General features: G+C 45.0%; 1 protein-coding gene across 3 annotated transcripts in view; it reads right to left on the reverse strand.

Annotated features, from left to right (window-relative positions):
* TOX2 (TOX high mobility group box family member 2) overlaps positions 1 to 4,293 on the reverse strand; it is a 244,493-nt gene extending 240,200 nt beyond the window's left edge. The window contains exon 1 of one of the 3 annotated variants that reach the window (XM_067554501.1): positions 4,029 to 4,293. In XM_067554501.1, coding sequence (XP_067410602.1) covers positions 4,029 to 4,130 — 102 coding nt within the window. In that variant the 5' untranslated portion in view covers positions 4,131 to 4,293. Of the gene's footprint in view, positions 1 to 3,463; positions 3,579 to 4,028 lie in introns of those variants that run through there. The other 2 variants (XM_067554499.1, XM_067554500.1) reach the window with 2 other exon arrangements.
* Between the last annotated feature and the right edge of the window lie 14,186 nt (positions 4,294 to 18,479).

An 18,479-nucleotide genomic window follows, 5' to 3' on the forward strand; every position in this document is an offset into this window, starting at 1 on the left:
TGGGTAAAAAACACTTAGCCTGCTGGGGAGATCTGCCTCCTTCCCCAGTAGGCGGCACTAAACATAAAAGAATTGGTGTATGCAAGAGAGGGAGGTGTCAATTCCAAGCACCCATGCCCCAGTGCAGAGGGTTGGAATGGGACTGGAGTAGGTGGGCACTCAGAGCATACAGTGCCTGGGCAGGAAGATGGTTAGTGGAGCCATTAACCATTTCCCTTCCACAGTGAGAAGGGGGGAAGAACAACCACATAGTAAAGTCAGAATTTGCCCTCCATGAGTCAGTGTTCGTCATCACACACACCTGAAGGAGAGCCCCACTCCCAGGAAGCCCAAGGGGAGAGCTTTAGATGCAGGCAGTCCTTTGCATGCAGTGCTGAACGTATGCCCCCATTTCATTTTATCTTTAAAAGCTCCTGTCTTTTCTAAAATGGAAATGCTGATGCATAATAGGCACCTCAATCGCTGTAAAAAGGAATTGCGGCCCACTGCAGCGCACAGATGAGATGGGAAATCTCATGATAACAATATCATGTTCAGTAAGTGCACAAAACAATTACATTAACATTTCAGGATGCTTTGGGCTAAAGAGAGTTTCCTCAGTGAGCTTGCGGGCTGCACTGAAAGTGCCTATTGGCTCAGCCATAGCACTGGCAGAGCTATTGTTATGCTCTCAGCTAGACCTATTTATACACTGACACTGTGCGCTCCTTTCTCAATCTTGGTGTTTCTCCACCTACTCAAAAGTAGGGGAAAAAGAGCCCACCTAAAACTAAAAGCGCTTTAGTCAGAGAGCTTGAAACTTCCTTTTAAAGCTCCTCCTTATTCACTTTATATATTTGCTGAGATTCTTGATGCAGATGGAGACTTCAAGCACAAGAACCCGTCCAGGAAAGAGGAAGCAAAAGCCAGGCCTGGGAGTCCTTCCCCCACCTCAATCTGCCTGAGCCTAGACTCTCCTCTAATGACAGAGGAGGAGGACCATGGTGAGGAGCTGCCGCTCACCTACAGGTCTCAATCAAGGGTTAGAGGAGCAGCAAGTGGAATACTGCACCAGTCACTGCCCTCTCCTCATTCACATCCATCCCAAATACTCCTTCCCTTTATAATGACTATGAATAGTGACAATTTAACTCCTCTAAGGCATTCATTCCCTCTTCCTTCAGACTTTACACCACATCTGCCTTCTCTGTGTTTTTTATCTTGTGTCTTGCTCAGTGATGAGCACATGATCAGCACTAAATAAATAATACATATCATGGATGGGTGGAGGTGAATCTGTATATGAAGACCAAGAGTCTCATGAAGGGAGAAGCTTTCACAGGGGGAATCAGCCTTCTGTCCAGAGGAAATGAGCACACCCAAGGAGTCTTCCTCTATGAATGCATGGGAAGATGGATCTACATAAGAGAGTAACTGCACACCAACTTGACCTGCAATGTGCAAAGCAGGACAGGGGAGTCCAGACACACAGTAGCCAGGTCTGTCCCCACAAACATATCCTGGAGTAGAATCAGATGATGCACACCACTTTGTGCACATCTCCCTAAATGTTTATATTAAAATTAGTCACATTTGCATCTCTCTGCATTTGGTACATAAAACAAAGTAGACCAAATTCAACCCAGTGGGCTCACACCTAGGGTAAAGTTGCCCAACTGTGCTTAAGCAAATGGCATTTGATAGCTCAGAAAAAATGTCCTGAGCACCAGGGAAAGGGTTAGTATTTTCCCTTCTTCCTCTGCCAGTCTTAAGATCTTCAGTAGTAGTGACAACAGCAACACCTGCTGGCATGGTCAGTACCCTGTATGTTCCTGTGCAATATTCCCTTCAGATTGTCAGCGGGGAGGCTAAAAATTGTACTTATTTTACTCTGTTAATTAGAGAAAAGTAGCAAACTTCTCCTCTGCTCTCAGAGGGCGGTACCCACAGCAGTTCTCTCACTGGTTTTATTAACAACAAGTAGTTCCAGACTGATCACAACAGTGTAACCTGCCAAGCCCATGCCTGATTCCACAAAAACGGGCCTCACAGAATTTCTCTATAGCTCAGGTCAAAGTTTTTGGAAGCGCACATTAACTTTTACATTGTGACTTTCCATTACAGGGCATTCTGTTCTCAAGCTGTCACAGGGAGAGAGCATGTCACTTGGGTTATGGGCAAATGAGTACTGCCCCAATCTGAGCTCTGGATGAACGATCCATGCAGCATCTTCTACATCAAAAAAAGATGGAGAACAAGCAAGACTGTTTAATTTCTACAATTTATTTTTAATAATAATAATAATTAGTATTAATTATTATTATTATTATTATAACAAGCGATGTTTTAGAGTTACTGTAATTCTCAGAGTGTTCTGCTTATGTACTCCTGGATATCCAGTTTCTCATATGCTTTAGCAATTGATAAATTTTCATTAGTACAGAAATATCTTCTCTCTCATGTAGCTGTTAGCTTAATTTTTAGTATTTTCAGTGATCCCGTTAAAAAAAATGCAACTAACAAAAATGGGGTGGGAAGTAATTTCCAATTAAAATTGTTTCGCTTCCAGGAAATTATCCAGGCACTTTTAAGAAATGATTATGTGTTAGTAAGTCTGATGGAAGTTAAACAAGATATTTAAATAACCCAAACAGCAAAGAATGTTCATTACATACAGTTTGCAAATGGAAATTAATTTGCTAAGTCTTTAGAAACCATACTTCAATTCAAAGTGTTACAGTAGAAAAACTACCGGGCATTCTAGATGCAGTTCTGAAACATCAGAAATGTCATTGCTTTCATTGACTTTTTAAATATGATCACCAGAATTTGGCAATATGAAACCCGGACCCAGCTACAAATCCAACCTTTATCCATATAAATTATCATCCAAAGGTTTTACTCCAAACTGTTTTGTTAACTAAAATGTTCAAGTGGTGTTTTCCTCAAACCCGAGGAGCCGGGTGGCAGTTGCAGAGAACTACTTGTCCCTTAAGTGCTGAATCCATCTATCACTGCTTCACCCACTCGCTCCTCTTGGATGAAGGATTATTTTCTAAAACACCTCTGGCATTCTCGAATACTCCCCACCAAATTCCTTGCTAGTTACAAAAAAGGGTGTTTTTCTGTGCAGCAGCAAGTGAAAAAATGTAGGTTAGAAAGATGTCTATGCTGCATCGTAGTTCTTATGAAATATACATAGCCCTGGTCTGGCTGCTGTGTTTAACAAAGTAATTGTGCTGGGAGGGTGAGAGAGCGAACGAGATACTGACAAGTGAGGGGCAAGAACGCTAGAGTTGGGAAAAATTGCAAAACAAATGGACCAGCAGCCGCAGCTCAGCGACGAAAGACGCCGGCGGGCGAAGCCAGGTTTGCACCGCCTTGCAAAATAAAAGGAAAACACGCCGCCGATGCCTTTGGGCACCACAGGAGACTGAAGAAGTGTTAAATAACCGAATCAAACACGCAGTGCTAACATACTCACCCGGCAGCGTCCCTCTCCACCTCCTAGCCTGCGCGTTTGCAGCCTCAACCATTGCCCAGCACACGGGAGCAACTCTCCCAAAGCAAGCAGCCGCCAGGTCCCGTGCACTCCCCTGCCTGTCCCCTCACACTCACTCACACTCGAGCGCTGCTGTTGGCTTGTTGGCTTTGTTTTCCCCTCGATCTGGGGGGGTGTCGGTTTGCACCCGTGAGGGCTGAGCCCGGCCAGCCGGAGGGCGCGATGGGGCGGAGGCGGGCACCGCGCTGCTTGCCCCGGCCCGCGCCCCGCCTGCCCACAGGGGATCGATCGCTCCCGGCCCGGCCCGGCCCGGCCCGGCCCGGGCGCCGCTTTCCCAACTAGTTTTGAAATTCCCTCCCGCCGGGCGCGGGGGCTTGGCCGCCTCAGGCGCTGCGCTGCGCTCCCTGTCCCCGCTCAGCCCCCCGGCGCGGCCGGGCCAAAGGGCTCGGCCCGCTCCCTCCCCCGCCCGCCCGCCCGGCCTGACAGGTCCCGCTCGGCAAGTTTGCCTGGGCGCCGGGCGCACAGCGCCGGCCGGCCCCGCCGGTACCTTGTTGCAGTAGTAATAGTCCAGGGGGCCCAGGCAGGCGGGCTCGGCCCCGGGCAGTGAGGCCACCGCGCTGGGCGCCGAGGGGTAGAAGCGAACGTCCATGGCGCGGCGAGCGGGGGCGGCACGAGGAGGCTCCAGCGGGCATGGAACCGGCTCCTCCGGCGGCGGCGGCTCTGCCTCTGGCTCTGGCTGGGCGTGCGGCTCGGCAGGGGCGGGGCCGGGCGGGGCGGGGAGCGGAGCGGGGGGCAGAGCCGGCTCCTCTCCTCGCTCGCTCGCTATTGTTCCAGGCGCCGAGCCGCGGAGCGGGGCTGGGACTGCCCCCCGCCACGGGAGAAGGGCCAGGGCTGGGCCCCCCACAACTCCGCCAGCAGAGGGGCTGAGACACCCCCCCCTCCCACGGGAGAGGAGCTGGACTCCCCTCAAGCCCCCTCAGGAGACGGGCTGCCCCCCGTCCCCAAATTCCACCCCCAGGGGAGTCTGGGACTCCCCCCAACCCTTCAGAGAAGGGTGGGGACCCCCACCCAAATCCCCCCTCAAAAGGAGAGGAACTTTGACTCCCCTCAACTCCCCATGGGAGAGGGCTGGGTCCCCCTACACACAATGTCCCGTTTCCCCTCCCCCTCCCCCCCATGAGAGAAACTGGGACTCCACCCACCCAATCTTCCAGATGAGAGGGGCTGGGACTTCCCTCCTCCCCCCAAATCCCCATCCCCAAAAGAAGAGGGGTTGACCCCCAATTTCCCCCCACACACACACAGAGGAAAGGGGCTGAGACTCCCCCCACCTCCCAACCCACACAAAAAGAGAGGTGCTGGGACTCTTTCCCACCTTCCCTAACTCCCCCCTTCCCAAACTGGCAAAGAAACTTGTCCTTCCTCCTCCCCACCCCAACTCCTTGCTCACACACAAGGGTCAGAGGACGGTCTGTGAGGTGAGCTTGAACCTCCTCAGCAGTCTCCAGCAAGGGGCTAAGATTTATACAAACACACACACACCCTGGACCCGGGGAAAAGGTTTCTGGGATTTCTTCTCCTTCCCTCCATGAAAGGAGTGAGGACCTCTGACTCCCCACCCTCAGTGGTGCTGGCACTTCTGTCCCTCCCCCACCCCGCAGAGAGTCCAGTTTTACTCTTCTCTTGCCCCAGTCCTCCAAAATGCTTGGGTCTCCACCTCCCCAATTTCAGGAGAAGGGTCTGAGTCTCTGCTTTCTCCCTATGAAGGTCTGAGCCTCTGCTTGTACCCACACCTGCACCCCTGAAAGGGGCATATTTTCTATCTGCCCTGCCATAAAGAGTTGAGTCTCCTTATCTCCTCCCCATCCAGGAAAAGGACCAAGGCCTTCCTCTCTGCCCATCCACCAGGAACAAGCCTCAGGTCCAAATTTTCTCAAGTGGCCTCTTGTTTTGGGTGTCCCAAGTTAGGCTCTATCGTCAACATTTTCAAACCCCAGGGGCCTAAAATCAGGTACTTACATTCACAATTAGTGACCCACTAAGTGGCCTGATTTCCAGAGGTGTTGAGCATCCACAGGATTCAGTAACTTCAGCAAGAGTTGCATGTGCTTGGTTCCTCTGAAAATCAGAGCTCTACAGGTGTCTAAAGTTGGCACCCTAAATTTAGAGGCTACTTTTGAAAGGGGAAAGGGTCCAAAACTCTCCCTTCTCTCTCTGCCTCCAAAGATAGGTGCTGATCTTGGTCCATTTCATGTGTTACCTGTCCCACTCACCAAGGAATGGGGATGACTGTCCCATCTCCTGCACACTCCATCCCAAACACATTCATTGGTTCTTGGACATTCCTGTCTCTGTAACAAACCTTGCCTTTCCATATGGTGAAGCTACCATGCAGTTACTTTCCACATACTACATGCTCACCTATGGCCATTCCCCTCAGCAGCATTTCTGGGAATCCTCCCCTTCTGCAGAAGGAAGGGCCATCTCTCCATCAGTATATCATAGGGATGGGCCATGAAGGAATGGACCATTCATGAGGAGGAGCTGGCCAGTGTATTAGGGGGGCAGACCCAGCAGGGACAGGCCATATAGGTCAGATACCAGACCAAGTATATAGAGAGTTTGGGCTGTGAATAACAGGCTGGTCCCTCTGAGGACAGGTCAGACATGGATATGGGCTGGGGTAGTTTTGTTGGATTGCACATGGGCACCCTCACACTAGGTTCCTTCCATTTTGCTGTCCATTTTTTCTCTTTTCTACTTTTCCATTTCTTTTCTTATTTTCCTTGTCATATTTTTTATTTTTATCTGTAGATTTTCTTGTTCTCTTATTTTTTGGCTCTTTTCTTCCCTATTTAATTCCTCCCTGAATGGGCTGAATCCCACCCCTACACTCCCACAACCCAACAGAAAGCTACATGCTAGAGAAGGCATCTATTAGTGTCATCCACAGCTGGGCTGAGCACCCCAGGTGCAAGGAAAGTAGCTTGGGCTGGCAACATTTTGCCTTAGGCCTGGTCTAAAAACAATTCACACCCCTCAGCACTGTAGCAATTTCGACCTAGCTCTTGGTGTAGGTGCAGCTAAGTTGACAGAAATTTTTTTCCGTCAACCTACATACTGCAGCTTCGAGACGGGGGGAGAGGGGAACTACCAGCAGCAATGGCAAAACCACTTCCATTGCTTCAGGAAGCATCTACACTACGGTGCTAAAGCGGCATAGCTGCAGCACTGTAGCAGTGTCACAGTGCCCATAATGTAGACATGGCCTAAGCCTGCAGATGTGCCTAGGGGAGCTGCTTCTGCAGCTTCTTCCACAATAGGAGGCTCAGGATAGGCCTGGCAAATATTTAACAATACATAAAACCATATTCTGCTCTCATTTACATCACTGCAAATCTGTGGATTTCTGTGGAGTTACACTGGATTGACATTAGCATAAATTAGCAGAATTTAGTTCATGGAGAGGCTAAGCTGTGCACTAGGGGAAGAGCCTGTGGGAATGGACCAAATGCAAGGGGAAAGTGGGTGAGAGGCTGGAGCCAGACATATGCCAAAACACCCTAGCATGCAACTTTTTAATTTCCTGGGTTCAGTGTTTCTGGTGGTGATTGGCAGGTTTGGACATTCCTCACCAGAAAGGTACTGAGGCAGGGGTGTAGGACAGACAGCATCTGGGAAGGTGAGCACTATGGATCACTCTCCTTGGTACAAAGGGGATGGGGGCTGTTACAAGCATCTGAGGGAAAGAAAGCAAAAGAGGACGGTCATGAGAGGAGGCTGACCTGAGCAAAAGCCCATAGGGTTGCTACAGGGGGGAGATGAGCACTGGAGAAGGTAGGGCACTACTGTGTGGAGGGGTTGGGCCATGGGGCTGGGGGAAAAGGGAGACAAACGTTCTGCCTTAGGTAAGGGTTGGGATGTAGGAGGGCAGTTGTGGGAAAAAGAGTTGCTGGGCAGGTCAGAGAAAGGCCTGGGGAAAACAGATTTGTCTGGGGAGAAGAAGTGGAGGGAGCTGCTTTAGGAAAATGCTGGGCTTGGCCAGATATATTCTCTGTCACAGCACCTGCCCCAAGCCTAAAGCCTGACTGTGCCTGGGGCTAGCTGAAGCATGCAGTTTGCAAGGAAGATTTATCACTCCATCATTTTCCAATTCTCAGTTATTAATTACTTATTAAAAACAGAAGCTGAGTTTTGGGTGACTCCTGTGGAGAAGGCAAAGGGAGAGCCTCAGGCCACAATGGCTGCAGGAGAGCTAACTTTAGAACCAAGTGGAGAATTGGGGAAAATTTAGTAACCTGTTTTAACCCTAAATTGGGTTCTAATCTGTTTTAGTAACCCAGATTGGTGAGGAGAAGGGCAGGGGGATGTCCCAAGTTGCCATGATTACTTGGGTCCATGTCAACTGTTGAGTCTTCTCCGGGAATTACAATTAATATTGATATTTAATACTTGGCACCAACAACCTCATAAAGGAAATGAGGTGGGCTGAAAATCAGAGACTGTACAGTGAGTTCACAGCTTCCTACCTCCACATGGTTCTATTAACACTATCTGCTGTCCTGACTTTAGGTGCTTACTCTTCAACTCTCCATAATCCTGAGACTTTTTAGACCAAAATATGCCTCTGTTAAGGATGGCATGAAATGGCTCTTCAATTTTAACCCTTTATTTTCAGTCTGTTTTAGCTTTTTAATTAACTTTTTTTTTGGAGTTGAAATTTCTTTTGCCTCGTAATTATTAAAGAAATAACAATAACAAACCCTCTCACTCTTTGCCATCTGGTCGGAATAAGCTTGCGCAGACTGTAGAATTTTTCAGTGTTTATGTGTGCATGCGCACACAGAAATTATTAAGGGAAAGGCAGGTCAGAATAATTAGTTTTATATTTAGTTCTGATGTCAGCCATGGAGCAAGTTACATAGCATCACCCCAGCTCTTGTGAAGGTTTGGTCTTCCACATTCATGAGTCTCCCCTGTCCGATCAACAATTTCATTGTTCTGGTGGAGCATGGTCTTGGTTGCTGAAGGAAGAAGCAATATCTCAGGGGAAAGAGCACTGGGGTGATATGTTTGCAGTGCACTGTGTTGCTAAGCAGATGAGTTCCTGCATTTTGTAGCAGCTGGAGTATTTTCAGGATGTGTGGTTCCATTTCTAGACATGAGTGGCAGTAATCAAGCTTCAAGGCCACCAATATATAGATCACCATGTCCAGGTCTGCATCTGTGGTTTCTGATAGAAATGCCACCCCACCCCACCCCCTTTTTTTTAACAACATGGTTATTTGGACATCCAGTTGCAATGAGGAGTCCTACCCTCAGTGCTGCAAACCCACCTAGTCTGTGGATGGAAAGCTCTATATGATGGGGAGTTCTTCCTACCACCTGTGACAATGTTGTAAACTCTCACAATATTTGGTGTTTTTCTTAAAGTCCCAGCTCCTGGAGTCAAGTGATTACAAGAGAATCTCAGCTTTTACTGAAAATAAAATGACATTTCTAGGCCTGATGATTATGGCAAAAAGCTGGAAAATGTGACTTGAGTGCACTCTAAAGGCTTGAAAGCCAGAAGGGAAATAAACCTGATGATTTTGGGGGGCTGATTTATGAATGCTCGGGATTAGTATTATGTTCAGTGAGCATCTCTGTTTTGCTTTCAGACATTTTCCATTGTGTTTGTAAAGTGCTTTGAAATCCCTCTATGGAAGGTATTATGAAAGTGTATATTATTTTACAGAACAAATTCCCTGAACTGCATTTTCCTAATCTGCACAGTTGGTAAGTCACACACACACACAAAAATGGCGCTGTCTCCACACTTCTCAGCAGATGCTGTAGAGAAGTGTCATATTACAAAGGCTTCATTATTTTTGTAAAATTCACCCCAGTACATTGACTAGTACATTATGAACTATAAATAATTAAAACTAAATGAGAGTTGTCAAAATAACTGAACAAAGTGCATTTTCTGATGCATTATTTTGGCTTGTTTATTCACAAAATTCAGTAATTAGTGAGAAGCCTCTCAGACGTTAGTGGGAATTAGCAAGGTTTGACTGTGTTATTATTTTTATTAATTAGTATCATTATTATATTTCGTTTATCACGGAGGCATCGCTTGCAGCTCCACAGTTAAGGCTGCATTGACTTTTTCACTTTAAGCAAGATTTAATCCCTTTATTGCCCATGAAAATTAATACATTTCATCACCAAGTGGACCGCATCTCCTCAGCAGATACAAACTGATTTTTTAAACAATTATTATATTAAATTGGTACCAATCTAAGCATTTTAAAAGCATTCTCTTTCAAAATATAGCAATGTTTTCCTAATGTCTTCTCAGATCCCTAGAATATAAATCTCACAACGCTCAGAGATGTCAAACTTTGTCCATTCATCTCCCTTCACTAGATCTCCTATGCAGGCTGATTTGAAAAAATCAGTCATCACAAGAGAAAAGGGTTATTCCTATTAATATCCCTAACTGTTTCCACATACACCAAGGGAAGCTGGCAGAAAAAGCCCGCTCCATCAAACAAATGGCCTTGTAACTCATCTCTGTTAAACAAGTCAGCACTTTTGCTGTATGAACAATCAGAAAGGACCATCTCCCAGCTCTTGTCTCCTGGACCTCCTAGGCAGGAAGTTCACGGGAGGGAGCTGCTCTCCAAAGGTCTACAGGAGAACTCCATTTTCATGCACTTTCTAAAATGTGCAGGATAGAAGCTCCTGTCCTGGCTCTCTGCACATTTTGGGAAACCTCCTTGGCCACTGCCCCATGTCCAACTCCCCGAATCCCCACTGCACCACCCTTCCCTGCTTTGTCCTTTTTCTTCTTGTAAACTGTAAGGCGCTGATCCTACAAACGCATTCTCATGAGTTTAACATATTGCAGTCAATGGGATTACTGGCAAGGAGAAATTTAACCATAGGCCTGTTTCCAGGACTGGGACCTAAGTGCTTAGTTTTTACACATATACAAATATGCTTATAAAATGTTTCTATATAAAAACTAAGTGCTCATAGTTTCCAAGAAGATATGTAGGGGGATAAGAGAGTGGTAGATAGGGAGAAGAAAATGCCTGTTTAGAGCTGGAAGCAGGGATGGGAACTGATTGAGCATCTGGAGAGCAGAGCTAGAGAAACCGGGGAACAGAGCTAGAGAATCTGGGAAGACCCTTAAACAGTCATCTGCTTTGCTTTAAACTGGAGTGGGAGATTTTCAAAGGTGCATTTGGGAGTTACTATCTTCTGCCTTTGAAAATCTGCCCTGTACACACCTGGCAGACAAAGCATTAGGCCAAAGTTCTCAATATGTGGAGCCTAAAATTAGTCTCCTATGTCTATATTTAGGCACCTGCTTGGTGATGAGTATCCACTACTTCCTGCTGTGCTCAATGGTAGCTATTGGGTGCTCAGCACTTTTGAAAATCAGGCCGGTGCCTATATGTGAGTTTAGAAGCCTAACTTTAGGTGGTTAGTTTTGAAAATCTTGGCCCATAATTCTTGCCTCCTTGCCCTGTACCATAACCACTAGATTGTCACTCCTACAACTGCACTCTAATACTACAATTTGGAAAACATATTTTCCCCAGTGCAATTGTGTATGCCAGAGGCTTGAGAATAAAGGGCTAAAATGTGTGTGCAGAGGCAGATTAAGATTTACTGGGGCCTTGGGTACAAAGCACACTGGGATCTCCCACATCCTGTGGGCCCAGAACCGGGGGGGCATTCCTGCCCATTTTTTGACCTGAGCGTAGTAGCCTCAGGCAGGTACAGAGCAGCGTCAGTAGGGGCTGTGCTTCACGGTGGGATGATCAGCCCCCCCCCCCCCCCCGCTGCGAAACGCAGTCCCTGCTAGTAGCACTAGCTTCTTTTCAGTGCGAGGCTGAGGTGGGCCTCCTTCTCTTACCTCTGAGGCCTCGCCCCCTGGCCAGGCCAGAAGCTGGAGACAGGCCGTGGTAAGAGCTGCCCAGGGAGCCTGGGCCGCTCTGGGGAGCTCTGGACTCTCCACCTGCCTTGGGCAGTGCACGGACATGGGCTGGGGGCTGCTCTTGGGCTTTTTGACATGGGCGTAGTCTGGTTTCTGGCCTGGCCAGGGGGCAGGGATTTGGGGGAAGAGGAGGAGCAGGGGCCCTCCTAATTCTACATAGGTTCTGGTGCTTAGGAAGCTCCCATATTGGCCGAGGCCCCTGGGCATGGGCCCTGTGGGCCTCTGCATTAATCCGTCACTGTATGTGTGTGTGTGGCAGGAAGTAAACCAGTCTCAGTACATCTGAGCCAGATGCTTGAGTCTAAATATATGGGAGTTCTTGAAAATCATAGCTCATTAGAGGTCAGTTACAGTCAGAAAAGTGGCTATATAAATGTGAAGTTCCATATTTGTTTTCTCTCAGTGATGCCCAGATCAAAGTGATCTTACCAGCTGGCCCTGAAAACTCAGCTAACCTCACCTCACACCTCACCAGGAATAAGGAGACTGCAACTAGTGGGAAATGTTGCTGATGATGCCCAAAGCAGAGGAGAAATCAGTTCACCCTCCTCTTGCCATACTGGTCTGTAGAACTAACAAGAATAAATACCATTAGTAAGTTCTTAAGGTCCTTACTCAAGACCCAGTTATTGCAGAGAAATCTATGAGCGTGAAGGAAAGAGAAAGAAGTTTCCAAGGTTCTCCCAATTTCCCCCAAATTGTTCTGTGAAGGGAGTAGAGTTGTGCCCTCCCCCCCATCCATCCTCACCCCCAGAACAGGTTGCCGGGCTGATTCATGAACTCCAGGAGACCAGGGAAAGGTCAGGGCTATATCCGTGAAAGTTCTTTCATGCCACCAGCACACCCACATTCCCTGACAGTGTGGCTTCAGTGAAGCTGGTCCCAGGGTTTCCCCTAGAGGGGGATTCCCATCATGGAGGAGATAGGGAGAGTTAGTACAGCCTGGACTCTATTAACATTCCTGGGGAGTCTCTGTGGGCCTGTTGAGAAGACAAGGCACATCCCCTCATCTCACCCATGGCCAGTCCACTCCTCCCCTTGGCCTGCCTACTCCCTACCCGCTTGCAGATATTCAGACCTGGGGATGTTGCCATGTACGTGACTGACAATCCTTTTCACCTGGGAGAGGGATAATCCTCATTCAGAAGGGAAGTTTGATCAGGCCCTAAGTTTTCACTCGGCCATTACTTGAACAAAACTCCCATTGAAATCAATGAATAAAGATTCAGCAAAAACAGAGCAAAGACCTCAGGAGTTGGCCAAATATCAAAACAGTAAATGAACGCATCTCAAATACACAAAGAGCCAAATGCAGCTTGACATAAACAAACACAGTTCCAGTGAGATCAGTGGGGTTGCATTATTTACGCCAGGACTGAATTTAGCCCCAGAAAGCAGACACACCAACTAAGAAAGTGCTATTTTTTCATGGTGGTTTTTTAGATCTGGGTGAATCCTGCAAAACATGGAATATTTTCATTCTCTTTAGCCATGCTCATGCCTGGAAAGGAAATTGCAGGGCTGCATGCACAAGTATTCATAAAGACTGAATTTTAAATGCACATATTCAAGCATTCAATCAAGGAACAAAATACCACGTGACTTATATGTCCAATCATATTTAGGCAACACAGCTAGAATTTCGAGTATCGAACACTTTCCTAGAACAATTTGTGGTCAAACTAGAGTTAATTTTTTTAAATGATAGAATAAAGCTGAATAACAAATAATCTTGAGAGAATCCTGATGGCAGGTAGATATTTTAGGAACAGAAAAATAACTAAATTTGTCAGATAAATTATTTATTTCAAATATTCACCAAGCTCCAAGTGTACTTTAACTTTAAAAATGTATTTTATTTTTCAACATACCCTTTAAAATGCCTGTAAAGATTGATTTTTAAACATAATTTAATACTGTACAGTTTATTGTTTTAAAATATGGATATTAATTTAGTGCTGTATTATGCAGCTCTGTCTTTGATATTTGAGTCTTATCTCCAGTTTGTGTCTGAGAACTTCTAATCACACTATTTAATTCAGAGCTACACTTCTCATTTCTGCAAGGAAGTATATAGATCTCTAAATATTTAGTAGTTTCATCAGTGTTAAATTGTCCTGGGTTATTAAAAAAATGCTGAACGAATGAATAAAACCAACTGTCAATAACTACAACGCAAATGGATACATTACAACTGCAATGAAACTGGATTAATTAAACCCACATTGCATCTGGATTTACATGTAACAAAAAATTAAATGCAGCTGAAAAACTTCCTATTACATGGGCATGATTCAGAGCTCCCTGAAGTCTTCTTTTTATGCGTTTAATGCAATGAACTTTAGATCAGGAACTATGTGAGTAAATAAAAGCATCCATATAAATTGGATTTGACCCATAAAGCAAGGTTACACATTTGACATTTTAAGTCACTTAAAATCTAAACTAAAATTGCATCTCTCTCATTCCAAAACAGATGGTATTAGCCTTCTTTTTGGCATGAGGTTTTTGGTACCTGTCCAAAAAAAGGAAAAATCTTCTTGACATGCTTATAAATGCAGCTATTTAACCACCTGTCAGTTTGCTTTGGATCCCCATTGAATTTCTGACAGGAAAAACATTATTTTGTCTGCATGTTATTTCATGACACAAGAAATGCAGCACATACACAAAGTTTGCACATTGTGTGAAAAGCTATTTAAAAAAGAGAGGAGAGTTGTTCCATAGTACCAAGGCAATTAATGTGTAATTAATGTCACTGATAGGATACAACATTCCAAAAACCCAAGCAAAACAAAGCACAAAACACTCCAATAGTCTAGGAAAGCACAAATGATATTCACATGATAATTTACATCCTTCTTATTCTGAACAAGTACAAGATTCTAAGATCCAGTCACATGTGGAATAGCTCACAGTTTATGGACCCAGTCCTACAGACCTTCCTCATACAAAAATCCCATCATCAATAATAGATTAAATCAGAAAGGCCTAGATCTTGCAAACCACACATTAATAGGTCTATTCATGTGCTTGAAGTTACAAAACATGCTTAAGTGCCTTGCTAGATCAGGGTCAAATGTTTTACTCAGTCCCTGCTAAGGACTTTTGGGTTTGGTCCAATAGGAGTTTTATGTAAGCAAAGTCTGTAGAATTCTACAACTGGCATTTTTCTTTCATGAAGATCCAAAACCTGGAGGACTGGATTTTGCAAAGCATAACATAAACGGTTCACATGTCCTTATGTAAAATTATCCAACACAAGAATCTGTTAATTTAATATTAAGGTTGCACAAGTGTAATTCCTCACAACAGTGCAGACATCTAAAGGAGCATGGAAATGAAATGTTAAGGCAAAATTCACACCCATACAACACTGAGCTCCAAACATTAGCCCGTCACCATCACAGTATTCAAACACCCCAATACACTAATACCTTCTGTATCATGCTAACCTTCTGTTCAACATTAATATCACTCTCAATATACACATCAAAGAACTGAATACTGCAATGCATAAATTAACTGCAATCTATTACATAGCTATTTCATTATATAACATACTATGATTATACACATAGAACATTTAAATAATATCAATATATGGTTGTGTCAAGTATTGTGTACATCACAACTGATTGAACAGGGAAGAAAGAAAGTTTAGGACCTTTAGGCAGAGTCCACACCAGCCATTACAAACAAACCACCACCACCCCTTTCTCAGTTCTATTGGCCTTTGGCACCCCTGTCCTCTGCCTGGCAAGTGCAGTTTTGTTGAGGGTGAGTCCTTGAGTCAGGGTATGCCAAGCACAGTTCTGCTGCCCTTGATTAACACAACAAGAAGAACAACCCTTTAATACTCCTGCCCCCCAATAACAAAATTACTTGTGATCCAGCACCAACCAAAAGTGATCATTTGGCCAAAGCAACCCCATCATGCTGCGCACCATGGCAGAGTGGGCGTGTCTATGCATACAAGGTCAGTTCATGAAGTCTTCTTCCTCAGCTCATCATTAGATGTCAGGGGAGAGCTCATGCAGACCCTACTTACATCAGTGACAATGGAAATACGCAGTAGATGTCTGTGTTTTGAGTACGTTTTGAGTGTGCAGTTAGTTTAGTAATCTTCCACTGTCTGGTGTAAGGTATTTGGAGATTCTCCTTTTTCATTTGAAGATTATAATTCTCATTAATTATTAAATAATGTAGCCAAATTGCAAACTATTGGTGAGTTTTATTGTGTTTCATGAAAGTAAACATTGCATACTTTACCATGCCAATTACCTAGCCATTACACTGGGAGAAACCTCAGAAGAGAAGATCAGCTCTTCCTGATGGGTAGATATTATCCACACCCAGTGAAATAGTAGACAGGGGCTGCTTTCTCTGAATATTTATTCCCAGAAAAGCTGTATTTTGGGACAATCCCAACACATGGGCTTTAAAATGCCAGCTGCTAAATTACAGGACCAGTATAGCTCTGTATCAATAGTGTCTATTTTAAAGTTGCATCAGGTATTGGATAAGGTCTAAGCTGCATTTGCTATTACACATTAAGATGGTTAACACAAAAAGACTGTTTATGGTTTGTTAACAGACCTTTTACCAAAAGGTTTTTTGGGGTGAAATCCTGACCCCACTCAAGTCTATGGGAGTTTTGCAATTGCTAAAGTTAGACTCCAGAATCCATATTTAGGCACCTGCCTGGTTTTGAAAAGTGCTAAGCACCCAATAGCTCCCACTCATCACTTTTGAAAATCAGTGGATTTAGGAACCTAGGCAGGTTATGGTTCTATTTCCTGATCCATTCTGGGCTTTGAGTGTGACCATGGGGAAATCATGCAACCTCTCTGTGTCTCACTTTCCCCATCTTACAGACAGCGATACTGATTCTTTCTTGATGTCCAGTAGTGGTAGGAGTCATACATTAAAGTCTGTACAGTGCTTTATTAAAAACAATGGATCTGATTGATGAGCAGTGGGTTTAAATAGTGAAAGTATACAGTATAATCAAACAGTCAGGACTCAGCCATGTTCCTCTCAGTTTCTCTAGATTTCTATATTTTTATATAAAAACAATTACAATGCAATGCAAGATGTGGAGTTTAGACATATAATTAAGGCATGTGGATATTCCAGGATAAACACCCCTTACTCTATAGATGACATCTGTTTTGAGTGGGGGGCTCTATTTTTGAGTGCCCAACTTGAGACAGTTAGAAGGGACCTGATTTTCAGAGGCCAGGTGCTTAACAGATTCAGGTTCTTTAAGCAGTTTTAAGTTGGGCACGAAAAAATTGGGGCACCCAAAACCAACAATCACTGTTGCATATAATGGCCACAGACTTTGTGGGAGCTTTGGAGGTGCTGTGCCTGCAGTTCTCAGTTCTGTATGTCAACTTTTCTGAATTGGCATTATTAATACTGGTATGTCAAGTCAAGGTTTATAATTGCTCCAGAAAGTGTAAGCTTTCCCCGGACAAACTGTAAGCAAAGGAATGGACCAAGTCCTACAGTATAAATATAGACCCTTTTCTGTACAAAATGAATTTACAGAATAAAGCCTGAAGAAAAAGAAAAAAGTCAGGAGAGAATAAACAGAGAAGTATACCTATCATAATTCTCTGTATGGGGAAGGAAATGTAGTCTAGAGGACGAGGAGACCGGATCCCTGGGTTGTATTCCTAGCTATGCCACAGATTCACTGTATGGCATTAGATAAGTCACTTAACCTCATTCTACCTGCTGTAAAATGGGTACAGTAATACTCACTGTGTCAAATGCTGATCTCTCTTACACCAGGAGTAAGTCAGCAGTTTGGTGTAACTTGAAATCAGAATCTGACACACGTGCTATGGTCCCCAATCTACTGGCAGGCAAACAAAAGCACAGACAGGTTAAGTAGGTGACTTGCTCAAAGTCAGGTGCTGAATTAATTGTTGTGGGAAGGGGCACAGAATCCCTGGTCCCTCGCTGGCAATCATCCACCTTGAAAGATGATGGGATAAGGGCCAAAGCAGTTCAATTATTATTGGTAGAGCTACAGCATCACAAGTGGCTAAAAGGTCCAGTTCTTGAGCAACAGTGCTTGTCACAGGTAATACAGGCATAAGGTGCAGGGCCAGAAAATGAAGCTGGTGCACTGCTAGAACTTGAGGCCTGCTGTGTTTTCCTCTTCACGTTCTTTGCTTTCCTCTCTGAAAACCATCTCCCTTCAGCCTCTTTGGCTCCCTGGTACAGCTCAACACCTGCAGCTCTCCAGTATGGCCTGTTGCTAGTTGTATCTTCCATGTTTGTGGTATCGATTTTGACAGTTTTTGAGTCTCACCTGCAAACATACTTGAACCCGAGTCTTAGTGGCCTTGGAGCATCTGCAAGGGCTCCATACAGCAGATCCTTTGGAACATACCCATTGTCCAGCCAGTGCAGTTGACCAAGCCAATGAAGATGTCTGTGTTTGAGAACAGTGATTATACTCAGTAATTTTGCTTTCTCAAGTACTTTGGTGTCAGGAACTTTGTTTTCCCACCTGATATTTAAAATGCAGCGAAGACAGTGGATGTGGAAGGTGTTTAACCTTTTCTCATGCTGGCTGAATGTGGTCAAGTCTCATCACCATGTAGCACTGTACTCAAAACACACTTCAGGTAGGCACATCTCTTGGTGTTCAATTCTGTTTCTTGTTACCCCACACTAGTGCTTAATTTGTCAAGAAAGTCGTGCTGGGGCTCAAACAGAGCTTACCAAAAGGAGGATGCCATTTTGCAGTGCCACCATGTCCACACCAGCCAGCATGTCCCTGCACAGATGGTACACTGAGGATGCCATAATGGGAGACGAGTTGAAACCAGCACGAAAACAGGGGCTGGCACAAATTAAGTGGTGGCTGCCTTTCTAATGCAAGAAATAAGCTCGCCATCTAGAGCTAAGCAGTCCAATACAACTGATTTAGATAGCAGAATTTGGGCACAACTTCCAGTATGGTGCTAGCTATTACAACATCTG

This window comes from Emydura macquarii, unplaced genomic scaffold, assembly GCF_026122565.2.
Source record: "Emydura macquarii macquarii isolate MOO-44397 ecotype Brisbane River unplaced genomic scaffold, CSIRO-AGI_Emac_v2 contig_1483, whole genome shotgun sequence".
NCBI lineage: Eukaryota > Metazoa > Chordata > Testudines > Chelidae > Emydura > Emydura macquarii.